The sequence below is a fragment of the Centrocercus urophasianus genome, unplaced genomic scaffold (assembly GCF_019232065.1).
Source record: "Centrocercus urophasianus isolate 14NV4802_14NV808 unplaced genomic scaffold, USGS_Curo_1.0 seq_813, whole genome shotgun sequence".
Classification (NCBI taxonomy): domain Eukaryota; kingdom Metazoa; phylum Chordata; class Aves; order Galliformes; family Phasianidae; genus Centrocercus; species Centrocercus urophasianus.
The window spans coordinates 24673-37994 of NW_024885437.1; the positions used below are offsets into that span (position 1 = coordinate 24673).

At 47.8% G+C, this 13322-nt stretch overlaps 1 protein-coding gene across 1 annotated transcript in view; it reads left to right on the forward strand.

The window, feature by feature from the left end:
* HMGN2 (high mobility group nucleosomal binding domain 2) overlaps positions 1-2867 on the forward strand; it is a 3104-nt gene extending 237 nt beyond the window's left edge. The window contains exons 2-6 of the mRNA XM_042838497.1: positions 397-441; positions 764-793; positions 1093-1143; positions 1492-1587; positions 2003-2867. Of these exons, the coding sequence (XP_042694431.1) occupies positions 397-441; positions 764-793; positions 1093-1143; positions 1492-1587; positions 2003-2038 (258 nt within the window). The 3' untranslated portion in view covers positions 2039-2867. The remainder of the gene's footprint in view (positions 1-396; positions 442-763; positions 794-1092; positions 1144-1491; positions 1588-2002) is intronic.
* The last annotated feature ends 10455 nt before the right edge of the window (positions 2868-13322 follow it).

Genomic DNA, 13322 nt, shown 5'->3' on the forward strand with positions numbered 1-13322 from the left:
CTCCCTTCCGCGCTCCCCCCACCCCCGCCTTCCTTCGGGGAGGTAACGGCCGCGGGGCCTCGGCGGGCGGGCGGGGGGGGGGGGGAGGGGGGGGCTCGCCCCTGCCCTCGGACGCGCGGAAAGGGCGGGAAGCGGCCGCGCTCCCTCAGCCCGCGCGCCGCCGCCGCTTTGCCGCCAAAACCGCCGCCCGTGGGCGGGCGCGGGGCCTCCCCGAAGGGGCCCCCGTGAAGGCGGGGAGGGGGGCGCGGCCGCGCTTCCGCCGGGCCTCGCGCTGCCCCCTGCCCCGCGCGGGGCCGAGAGTCACCCCTGGGGCAGCGCCCCCCTGCGGCGGGGCGGACCGGCGCGACCCTCCCAGCCCCGCGGACCGGCTGGTACGGCTCTTGTCTCGCCCCGCAGGCTGAAGGAGATACCAAGGGCGATAAGGCCAAAGTTAAGGATGAGGTAAGAAGTTGGGCGTCTTGAGAAAACTTGGATCGGGGAACGTTTGCGGGTGGGGGGTGGTGCTTAGTGATATTTTCACCGGGAAGCAGGGGCGGAAGAGGTTCCTTTTGCTGGATGCTGCCCTACAAAGCGTTGCCTGTTGCTTTTAACCCAGGAAAAACTGCCTAACTTCTGCCGGTTGGTAGCAGAGATGTCAGCAGGGTGTTCCCATGCTCCTCAAGAATTGGAAACTTTACATTGACTTTTGGGATTCCATTGCTTTGAACTCAGACTCAATGGTTTACATTTCCTCACACTAAATGCAATCTTTTTGCTTTTTCAGCCACAGCGGAGGTCGGCAAGGTTATCTGCTGTGAGTATTCTGGGATGGCACAGCATTTCTTAGCTTTGTGCATTACGTACTGTGGCTGTGAGAGCTGTGGGCTTTCAGAGACGCCTTGCTGGGCTGGAAGAAAGAGACTGGTGTAACAAACTGCCCCATTGTGTGTGCTGGGGGAGTGGCAGATCACTGGCAAATCCAGGAAGTGCTTTGATTTCAAGTGTTTAGATTTCCTTTCCTAAAAGTAGACCAGTTGGGGTGAATATTTTAATGTATTTGTGTTCCTCATAAAGTAACATTCATAGATTGGGTTTTCTTACGCTTTCTTACAGAAACCTGCCCCTCCGAAGCCAGAGCCTAAACCTAAAAAGTCAGCTCCAAAGGTGAGTTGCTCTGTGCTGCTCCTGAGATGTAAGTGGGAAACAAGCTTTAGACTTGTCCACTGATTGGTCTTGGTACCCTAGAACTTGGAATCAGAGTGGTGGCATCAGGACGTGTTGTCACTTCTACAAAGTTTTTGCTATAGCTTTAAACTTGCATTAAAAGAACCCAAGACCCGATACAGTTCAGGATGGCACTTGGCAGTTGTCAGTCTTAAACTTGTGAACGTTGGGTGTTGTGCTCATTTTCAGGCTGACATCCCATGTTGGTTTTACCATGCTAGGTTTTGGATTCCTGTGGCTTAATGACTATTGATAATTGTAATGCTGTGTGTCGTTTGCGTTCGACAGAAGAGTGAGAAAGTGCCCAAGGGAAAGAAGGGGAAAGCTGATGCTGGCAAGGAGGGAAACAACCCTGCAGAAAATGGAGATGCCAAAACAGACCAGGTACAACAGCAGCTCTAGCAGAGTGTGGCACATCAGCAAGTTACTGTTCCCTGTATCAAACTTAGGCAAGCCCAGGCTTGTGATGATGAAGATGAATTATCACTCAATTATTTAGATCTGTTGATTATGACTTGACAGCACAGCTATGGATGCAGGGAGCTGTGTTGCTCAGTTGGTAACAAGTTACTGGTTGAAGTACTTGAGTGAAAAGTTACCTTCTGTCTTTTCTGAGGTGGTGTAAACTTAGCAGGGCCTAAAGCAGCTCCAGGTTACTTTTTGCAACCTTGAATTTGGTTTGGTTAAAAGTTACAGTGACAAAATTTCAGCTATTCAGAGAATTGTTACTCAGGAAAATAAATTACTATTTTTTGGTGCGTGTGTGGTGTGTATTGACTGGTTCCCCTTTTTCTTTCAGGCACAGAAAGCCGAAGGTGCTGGTGATGCCAAGTAAAATGTGTGAATTTTTGATAACTGTGTACTTCTGGTGACTGTACAGTTTGAAATACTATTTTTTATCAAGTTTTATAACAATGCAGAATTTTGTTTTACTTTTTTTTAAGCTATGTTGTTAGCACACAGACCGCTTTGTTGTTGTGTTTTTTGGGGGGGGCAGTGGGACAAATGTCACTTAATCTGTTTCTTGGAACCTAAATTTTCAAGTTTACCCCTTCCCAGTTTTTAGGACTCTTCCTGAATGGAGCAGGAAGGGATTCCTTTGTGCTGCACACCTCTTCCGTTTCTGGACCGCATCAGAGTGAACGGAAGCTCCCGAGATGCCTGTTGCCAACCTCAGAGCTGCAGTTTGCGGTGCCCTCTGCGTTTCCTTTCATGCCTAGAGCCTCTCACAGCAGGAACGGCATGTTGGGACTCACTGCTCTAAATGCATTGTCAGGTGATCTGGACTTCTGGAGTTCAATTTGGGATATAATAGCTCTAAAAGGAGCTGCTTTCCTCTTTCATATTGTGGATCTACAGATTAAGGAATCTGCAGTTTTTAATTTTTCCTCGCAAAGTCAGGGTAGATTTGTGAAGAGTTGTTAAACAACACGCTAAATGTGAAAGTGTCCGCCCTCACTCTAAACATTTCCCTCTGCAAGTATACAGAATGAAGATTTGTCAGTTTTATAGCAGCCTCTATGTTTGGGTAGTCCTTGAAGGGAGGGGAGTTTGACAGTTGTTGTAAAATGTTGCAGATTGTAGCCCATGTCCTGCCTAAATTACCATGATTGTTTATGAAAAGTACCTTTAATAAAGCTGGATACGGTTTGGCTTGGACTGTTCTTAATGCCTCCCTAATTTCTCTTGCCGTTGTTTGATCTCTAATGTGGTTAAAAGAATTGAAGTATTTCCGTTCAGATAATTAACTGTTTTAATTCACCAGTGAGAAGCGGGGTTTTTATACCCGGCAGCTAAATAAGGTACCTTTGTTGCTCGGTGTTTTGGAAGTCTTGACTTAATAGGAGGCCTGGATTGAAGCCTGTGTTTGGGTCTGCTGAGACAATTTCTCTTTGCTGTTGTTTAAAAAATAGCATCTACCTTGTGCTGACTGCACAGAAAGGGGAAAAGCTGCAGTCTTCCAGTTGCTGCAGAGACAACTGGTTTTGGTAAGGTTTCCTTCCTGGTGAAACCAGATGGTTTCCGTGGAACTGATTGTGTTGGATTTCCATGCTCAAGCTCAGACTTTGTTGCTTCTGCTAATCAAGTGCAGACTGCTGTGGCAGTGGCTAAGCAGGAAGTAAGATTTCTTGAGTAAAAATGCAGCGTTTTTATGGTCGCTACTTACAGTAAAGAGCAGAGCCACACCAAAACCCTGATGTGCAAATGCCTCCTTCAGCAACTTTAGGAGATGGAAAAAACGTTCTATCTTGACTTGGTTTTCCCTGGGACCTGAGTGGCAGTTCCTGATGAAGCAGTGCCTGTTCCAACCTGTGCTGTTTCCAGAGGGGAATCCAACAAAAGCAGGGAGGAGTTTCAAACCAAGAAGTATCCTGTGTCTGCGGTACCAGAGGTATTCAAGAGCACAGAAAACAGAAAAATGAGCCGATAAGAGCTATTTTTCCATCTTGCATTACCATGGCTGGAACATCTTACATTTGCCTTAGCAGAGATAAGTAAGCTAATAAGGTTTAATGACCTTGTATGTACCCCACCCAGTAGCAGCAGCGCAGAAGGGAGTGACAAAACTCCTGACAACTCGTTTAAGTGACTGAAAAGTAGAATGCAGCCAGTGAAAGGCTGCAGAGAGATGGGTAACATCAGGGAGTTCTCTGCTTCAGCACTGAGCACGAGTGTGGGGCTGAGGTGCTGGGGCCAAGTGGAAAGGAGCTTGAGGATTTACAGATTCATGCCCGAGAAAGGTGCTCAGATTACTGTGACACGGATCTGAACTGCTCTGCCTTGTTCTCCCACAGAGGATCTGATCGCTGTGGGCAGAGCAGCTCAGCCGAGTGAGGGCTGGTGGAGAGTTTGGAGTTGGATTTCCCACTGAGTCGTGGGTGCCAAGTGAACCCTGAGGTTTTGAAATGGTCTCAATCACAACCTGGATGATGCTGTAAGTGCTCTCTGGACAACAAAATTGAGGTTTTACCCAATAACAGTGTAATTAGATTAATAATCAAATGCTTTAATAATAATGCAAGACTGAAGAAATCTTCAGCTATCCTACCCATGCCTCACTGTCCTCTGAGCACAGGGAGCAAGCAGTTCCAAATGAGTTGTGAAGGGGTTGCTGCTGGCCGGGATGTCGAGTGGGAACGAACGCCTCTGTGCTTGGAAGGAGCTTTGTTGGGTCCTGAGCCCGGTGGGTGCTCTGCACCTCAGTACAGGGGGAGCTGCCCCTCTGCACAGCGACATTTGGTGCTGCAGGGTCGCAATCTCCTGCTGCATCTGAGCTGTTTCCCACTGGCATGCCCTTGTGCTGAAAGCGGTGTTCTTTTGTCTTTTGGGGCTTGACTTGACACGCAGAACTCATCCTTTCTCCTTAAGCAAATAGAGGGTAGGAGACACTGAAGATGGTAAATCCAACTAATTAGTTCTATAAATTAAAAGCTAAAGAGCAGATAACGCTGCGCTGCAAGCCGTGCATGTTTAGTGGTTAGAATAGCCACAAATCTGCATCTCCAGCTGCCAGAATGCCTCAAGCTAAAAATAAGTTTTTCTGTCAAATCATAACTGTTCTACGTGGAAAAGTGCGTGTGATGTGGAGCAGTGACTGCTGCGGCTGGGTGCTGCTCTCCTGGGTGGCTGAGGGCCAGCAATGGAATTTTGGAAGGCTGGAGCCCTGGTAACATCCAAATACTGCATCACTTCACTTCAGACAGCTGAATCTTGAAATGTGTGCTGTGTTGTCAGAGTAGTGCTGGGTACATTGGATGTGCCCCGTGCTTTGAATACGGCACAAAAGCTTTTTGTCTCCCTGCTAATTACCCAAGTTCTGAACATCCTCTGTCACTTCGCAGGATTCTTCTTGTTCTGCTTTGATACCTTTCCCACCTTTGTTTTATTCGTCTTCAGAGGAGTTTGGTTTGCTCTTCTGGTTCAGGGCTGAACCTGTTGCTTGGATTTGTTGTCCTGCAAGGGGGAACAGCTGCATCCAGGATCCTGACGTTCACCATGGACAACAGGAAGGCAAAGTAAAGTTCAGCACTTCAGAGTAAGGCTCAGGCTTTGCAGTAGTGTCTGTGCACCTGTGTGGTGTAAAGTCCTATAAAATCAGTAGCTGTGCTGCTAAGTCGTTTCTCAGCTTATTTTTTCAGTCCAAAGTGAAAGTGGGAAACAGAACCAAGCTCCATTTTTTGTCATTTATTTGTTTTTAAGTGGGCTGTGGGCTAAAGAAAGCATGAGAAGTAGACCAGGTTGTGCTGGGAGGACTCCCCAAGAACCACAGACCCGTTCCCTGCTCCTCCCGGAGCAGTGCCCCTGGACTAACAGCCTTCAGTTCCAGAATAACGCAGTCCTGCAGAAGTTCTCATCTTGTGTTCAAGAGCTTAATTATATTCAGAGACAGGAGCTCTGCAGCCAAGCCCTGCCATGGGTGGTATGAAAAGGAACAAGGATGGGAAAGAGGCTGCATTTCAGCAGGAGCTCACAGTGAATATTGAGTTGCAAAATCGTTTGTGTCAGAAGAATCACTGAGCTTGATAGCACAGGGATTTCATTGTCCCTAAATCATCCCAGATATGGTGACACCATATCCAGGGACTAATACCACTAACTATAATTTTTGAGAAATATCTCCTTATCCTGCAGTTCATAAAGATGAAATGGAGATGGAGTTAAGCAGACAATTTACAACACATCTGTCCTCTTTTGCAGTGGGTGGGAAGGATTTGTGACAGTAGAAGCTGAGGAGGAAATACCAGCCAATAGAGCTTTGGTAAGCTGAGGTTAGGAACATTTTTGACGTGCAGTCCTTAAATACATGTATGTATTTGTATGTATGTATTTTCCAAGAGGTGCTACTTGGGGACCTGGGACACGAGTGTGGGGCTGAGGTGCTGGGGCCAAGTGGAAAGGGGCTCGAGGATTTACAGATTTGTGAGGAAGGCGCTCGGATCAAAGTGACATGGATCTGATCTGCGCTGCCTCGTCCTCCCAAAGAGGGTCTGACTGCTGTGGGCAGAGCAGCTCAGCTGAGTGAGGGCTGATGGAGAGTTTGGAGTCTGGGATTTCCCTCTGAGTCTGGATTCTCAGGAACGAAGTGAACCCTGCTGTTGTGGAATGGTCTTTATATATATAGTATGCATATGTATGTATACATATATGAAGGAAATCTTTTGTGGGTATTGTTTTGGGGTTTTTTAACTGTCTTCTTGCAAACAGAATTTTGAGGGTACCAGAGAACATGGGATGTGATGAAAGAAACAAGAATACATCAGGGAAACTTCCTGAATGTGAGATCTATGCCTTCAGTGTTAAAAACAGCCTGGAGAACGTGAGAAGAAAATGTGTTGGAAGAAGAGGTCCTCAGTGGCTGCTGGTGGCCCGGATGTCACAGGGATGTCATTTGCTCTCCACCTTCCGACCCACCGCAGGTACCAGGCGTGGTGCTCCTCTATCAAATGCTCAAAATCCCAACGTCCCACGTTTCCTCTTCTAGATGGCAGATTTTGTAGTGGATTTCAATTGCTGCTGCTCAGCTATCCCACTAAATTGCGTTTTTGAGTCAATTTGCTTGTTTTTTTCTTTCTAGAGATAATGCGTGAGATTGGCGCTGTGATTTGGGGTTTTGTTGGACCACCTGGGCTGGAAATGCCCAGAGTTCCCAGTCGTGGCGTGACCCTATTAGCTCCATGGGGGCAATTCATCCAGAAATCCAGGAAGGAAAATTCCATTGATACGGAGTTCATTTCCCTTGCGAAAAGAGCCGTGGTTTCCAGGTAAGCCACCTGGCAGGGGAACGCGACGTTTAGCAGCCTCTCCTTCTTGTCACATCCAAGCAGGATACCCGCAGCGCCCTTCGGTTCCTTATCGTTTCGGTGGACGACTCATTCCTTCTCTTCGCCACAAGGTGGTACCAGGAAACACAGAATCAGCGCTGGAAGCCCACAGATGGCAGCCCCTCTGTGCGCTAATTGGGAGCGGGAGGAGCGCTTCTCCACCGCTCTCCTCGGCCACGTCCAGCTTCAGAAGATCCACGTTAGGCCAGCGGGAATCACCTGAGCAGCGAGTCTCCTTTTGCATCCTTTCAAATGTTTCCATCCAACCACGCTTTGCAGTTTTTGTTACGCCTTTGCTTGGTGCCCACACAGGGCAGTCTGCTGCTGGGGTGCAGGTTTGCTGGTGTCTCACAGGCAGCAACATGAACACAGGCCTCTCAGATTTCATTTCGACAGTCACTGGGCCGTTCCTTTATTCCTCAAGCAATGCAGCTGCTGTGACACACGTCCTGACCACGTAAGCCTAAGCTGGTTATCCATCTCACCTATCCTCAGCTGGACAAGAGGTAATTTATATCTTAAATCTGGACTGAAATAGCTACTGTATAAGCCTGATCAGTTTTAGGCTTGTTAGCACTGTTTTATGTCAGATGTGCTGAATCTTCAACCTGAGATGATTGTACCATACTAAGAAACAATACTTCATCACAAAGCTTCCTGTACTTTTTGTCATGTTTCCCTTTGCTTTTGTATGCCAGCATCTGAGTGCATTTGAATTTTCTTCACTAAATTTAGGATAGATTGTAAAATTCAGAGCTTACTTTGCTATCTAGCAACTTCTAGCAGCATTGCACTAATGCCCCTGTCTGCTCTAACAGTGACATCCTCCCATATGTACTGGGCTGAAGCAATACTGCCACTTGCAGAGAGCTCTTTGTCCTTAACCTTGTACGTTGTGAAACACCTCAGTTATTGGGTTATCTCCTTCTAACACCTGCTTTTGATGTTTACTTTTAACAAGGAGCAGTGCATGAAGCTGGAAAGGAAGCAGCTGCTTACAAGAGCTGGAGAGATGGCATGTGCAGCACTCAACACGCTCGTGATATTTCCTTGAAGATCAGCCCCTGGTTATCCAGCCCTGTAATTCTTTTTCTTCCATTCTCAGTAACTGATCTGGACAGAGATTACTGTGCTCAGTGAATTTATTGGATATAGTGGACAAAGTACCACCCAGAATTACAGGAAGGCAAGGATTCCAGTTGCTGACAAATGAAGATACAGCAACACTGAGATCAGTTGTTTCAGAGACATCTGAGTGAGCACCATGCTGGAAAATACAAGATTTTATTCATATCTCCATTAAATTGGCGTTGTCGCAGTTCCCTGCTAATTCCTAGATAATAAACCTACAGTGATTACTTAATGATGTGCAAAACGACCGGACCAGAGCCCTCACCACTTGTGTGGGCATGCTTAAGAAGTTGGGTTTATTGATGAACTCATGAAAGGAACTATTGCTATCAACAAAGCAAGGAACTGCCAGCCACAAATTTGAAGGGGGAAGGGGAAAAAAAAGCAAACTCAGACCAGATAGACCTTTTCTTCCTATCACTGAGGTGGTGAGCCTCACGGCTGCCTCAGCGGGCATAGTAGGTGGGCTAGAGCGCATTGGCCTCTGCAAGCTTAGCTTATATACAGTGCCTGACTTGCAGGGGTGAGTAACCAGACTGCAAAGATAGACTGCCCCAGTGTGACCCCGAGGTCCTTCACACGGTGCTCAGCTGCATGGCACACTGCCTTTGTGCAGTGAGAAATGCAGTGACCTGTTTTCTGCTATCCAAGGTGTGTAGTTCATGCCTGGAGAGAGGAAATGGTGCCTGGGCACAGAGCAGGGCGCCAGTTTCAGAACCAGACACACAGACGGAATTGTGGCCTCTTTGCATTTGCATACAGTTAGTGCAGCAGCAGCTCCCGTGCACAGCGGTTACGCAAGTCTCCATGCAATACCCTGCTTTACTCACAAGAGGGATTATTCCCATTTTTGCCACCTCACCAGCATTGGTTCTGCTGCTTTTTTGTGTTTCTGACAGGGCCTGTATCTGCCCCTCCTGAAATGCTCCCAGCAGCAGAAGAGCTCGTGCCAAGAGTGCCCCAGTGCTCTGCAAGGAGGGACCTTAAACCAGCAGAAACTGACTCCTGTATTAGTTTCCAAGGAGTGGGCAACAGCTGCCAAAAGCTGTTCCCATCTCCGTTGATCAATATTGCCTTTCAACAAGCATGTGGTGTTACTGGGTGCTAACAGCACTGTGTTCTTGGTGCTCCGGTGTCCTCGTACTTGATAGAAGACTTTTAAGTTAAATAACATTGTGCAGTGTTATTTATTACCCATTCCCAGCATGCTGGCCTTGTTTCCACCATGCCTTATGCTGGGATGCTGCCACAGGTCATTCATCTCTAACTGTGTTAGCAGCTTTTCACACTGGGGGAGAAAATGAGTCTGTGCAGATTTTGAGCGGGCGAATGAGGTGTGGCCAGGACTCTGGGGAGCAGTGCTGGGAGCATACACATGATTTCCTGCAGGAGAAGGCTGAAAGAAGCCTCTATCTACCTTGCAAGAACCAAGCCTCATTTTTGCTGTCACTGAAGTCAGCAGCAAAACACAAACTATCTTCCAGAGCTGGAACACGCTGAAGTGCTGACTGCCTCTAGCAAAACTGGTATAGAACACCTTCATCGGTAGGAAGCAGTGTGCACTGAAGCTTTTATTTACCCCCTGGGTGACAAATTACGACTTTACAGCTGAGCAGCACCACCCTCCTCTCTTTGCAGCCACAGAGATGCAGCCCCAGCTTAACACAGCATAACAGAGGCTACTTCTTACCATGTGGAAGCCCTCAGAGTTTGAAGGAAAGAAGATAAGAGTATTCTTCTTGCTTTTCACCTTAGAAAACCTGAAATGATCTTTTCTGAGCAGTTATAGAATGGCAACGAGGGGACGCACTCACCCAAAAGCAGGCAGCTTGTTGGTGCTTTGAGGCTGAATGGGAGTGCTTAAGTGGTGACAAACATGATTCTGAATAAATCCAATATAAAGCTGCTTTATAATTTCCTCATCTTCAGGTTTGTCATCAGAACTTCTGAAAAGCACTTCCAGTTTAGAAATAGTTTTGTTTCTAACTTTGCATCACGGCGTCCCAAACTGTGTGACGGAGTTATGAGGAGCAGCAATCTGTGTGTGCCCTGGGTTAAGCAGGATGAGACTCACTGAGCTGCGTGGTGAAGGCTCAGAACAGAGGAGTGACACTTTCCTCTCACCAAAGCTGGGTTTCTGTTGAAATATGGTTTTGCTTGCCAGATTCCCCGTCCCTGTCTGGAGAAACTGGGATCTGCACAGCTCCGTTTGTTCTGTGGGCACACGAAGCAGAGGGGATCTATTTGTATGCACTTAAAGGAACCCTCATTGCCTTGCAAATTCTTAAACCCCAAAGAACAGTAGGGACGGGCTGCGCACAGCAGCTCTGCTCACTCATCTTTCTCCCTGGCTGGGGCACAACAAGAACAGGCCGGACGGTTTCCCTTCTGTTTACAGTTTCTCAGTTTTCTCTTTCATGTTGTCTGTTCCTCAAATAGCTGCAGTGAAATTGACTACAAACACATCCAGATGCTAATTAAAAACAAAAGATACCGACGTATTGCTCACACTGAGTAACTTACTGCATTTGCTGTACACCTGCTTTAAAAATCTCCCTCAAAGGAAAAATAAAGCAACTGCTTGGTTTTATGTGGCTTTTTGTGAATGTCTTTTTCAGTTGTTCTTCCAGACCTGGAGCTGCTGGCATCCAAGAGTGCCCGGCTGTGTGCCTGCCTTCAGCTCAGAGCAGCAGAGCTGATGACAAGCGCTGCACGGCAGCTTGCGATGGCACGGAAAGGCTGAGCTGAGCTGAACGGCCTGGAGCAGCTCCTCTGAGCTCCTGGTGTGCGGCAGCACCGAATGGAATTGGTCAGAGCGTGATCAGATCGCATAGTTGGAATGCCAAAGGAACGAGTCACCTTCCACTCTTAGCCAGTGTTAAGAAGAAGTGTCCAGGTTTGCAACAGACAGCTTGCTCCTTTTGTTTGAACGTGAAGCGTTCTGTTCTGCACAGAAGCAGGATCAGACCCCCCACTCATTGATTTGCATCCAGGAAACGGAAGGTAACTGATATCAGGGAGACCGCCGGGGTGATTGTATCCATGACAACCAGCAGATACGGCCCTCCTGCCTGCCAGCTCTTCTCTGGTCGCCTCCTCTGCCTTCCCAGCTCCCATGGGTCCCTCTCCTTGAGGTGCCCCTTGGTGCAGTTCAGTGTTCCTGAGAGATAGCTGCCAAATTTCCAAATGAAATGTGGCAACAGTTTAATCAGTTCTTGTGTCCATCAGCAGAACTCTTCCCCAACATGAGTTGTATCTGATTCTGCCAAGGGCTCCCTGGAAGCCCCAAAGGAGGCTTCAGGAAATCTGGTCTATGGAGGATAGTCGTGGTTTGCAGGCACACCGCACAGATGCAGGCAAAATGCAGCATGCAGCCTGAAAGCATTTCAGATATGCCAGCCACCCTAACAAATGCAGGACTCAGTGAGCCGAGCGAGGCAGCACGATGCTCACCTCTGCTGGAAGCGTTGGTAGAAGTTAAACGTGTTGTTCACTGAGCAGAGCTTCAGTATGCACGTGTTCTTCAGGGAGGAGAGCTGCCTGCACTGCAGTCCCCGAGGAGTTCCTTGCCCCACACCTGCTGGAGTGTCCCTCCTGTATTCCAGACCTGCCCTGGAGAACGCTGCCATGGGAGGCAGTGCACAGCAGTGAGCATCGGGAAGAAATCTGTCACAAAAGGGAAAAGCAATTCTGCTGCTGAACCCAGCCAGAGCTCCTCGTTTGCAGGGCTCCTGCTTAATATCTTCAGTGTGATGTTTGAACCGCGGTAAGGAAAAATGTCTCCCTGGGATCAAAACAAGGTGATTTATCATCTCTTCCTCCGCACTGGAAAAACAAAGCAGAAGAGGTGAGGAAATGAGAGCCTGAACAGAGAGCTGGGCATTAGAAGACAGGACATGGAGTTCAAGTTCTGTCCTGATGAGCTATTGAAAACACGACTCAGTTTCCCTATTAGTGATAGGGTTAACAATGAACTGATGAGTGAATCTTAAAAATGCAAAGAAGGCTGCTGTAAACTCTAATTAAACGGCCCTCTGAGTGTATACATAAAGCAGATTTCAAGAGTCTTTGTAAATTGCAGCAGGCATTTGGGATTCGGCTTGTGTGTTCTCATGCCTGCAATCTCTTTGCATCTCCTTATATGTGTAAAAGCAGCGTAGCATGAAGCCCACAGTTAAAGACAGATGCTTGCTGGCTCCAGGAGGAACAAATGGATGCTGTGAGCTGTGGGAGCACTGCACAGCTGGGTGGAGAATCACTGCCACATCTTTCAGTGTAAGCAGTTAAAATCAGCCTCTGGTTGTGTGGGTAAGGACTGGCCTCACTACTTCTGCCCTGGAAGGGCTTCCTTGGGGACAGTGGGCTTAATGAACATTGCCAGCCTCCCCGAAGAGAATGCTACAAACCAAAAGCCAGCCAGCTTGCAGAGCAAAATGCAGCTACCACTGTATTTGAGGAGGATTTAATTCTTTTTAAATGAAACCAACCAAACATTTCAGCGTTTTGGATTCTCACTGAATGTGATACTGTTAGCGAGGCTCTGGTTAGCTGGAGGACTCTGTTTCTCATTGCAGCAGTCTACATGGCAGTGCAGAAATCCTGCTCAGCAGCCTTCTCCAAAGTGTCAGCACATAGGTTTTAATCACTGTGTTTAGCTGCTTACCCAAAGAGCAGGCAGAGCATTTCTTGTACCCTGCTTTCAGGGTGGGGGTTGCTTTTATAGCTGCTCTTTGGCTAGAAAATAAACACCAAGGTCCACCACCTCGTTTTGCTCACCCAGACAGCAGTGACACGTGTCACGTCCTGTTCATCTCCTGCACTCGAGTCGCAGTTATTGAAGGAAGGTCAGTCTGCAAATCGATAGCATTGCTGCTCTGAGTGCCATAGGTGGGGACTGAGAGGCCCAGCTTGCCCACCCAGCCCTGCTGAGTTGCTGTGCTTTTGGGGGATTTTTGTTTTTTTGTTGCCTGGTCTTTTGGGGGATGCTTCTGTAACTTTGTGGGTTCCCTAGAGCTTCTTCAGCAAAATTCTCTGCTGGCCTTTAACCAAAGTAGCTGCACAGATGCAGGGAGTAGACATGCACAAGTTATTTGTAGTCTCCCCAGTATCTTCAGTTCGCTGTTATATGAAAAGAATTGGGCAGGATAGTCCTTTGTTTCGGTGCAA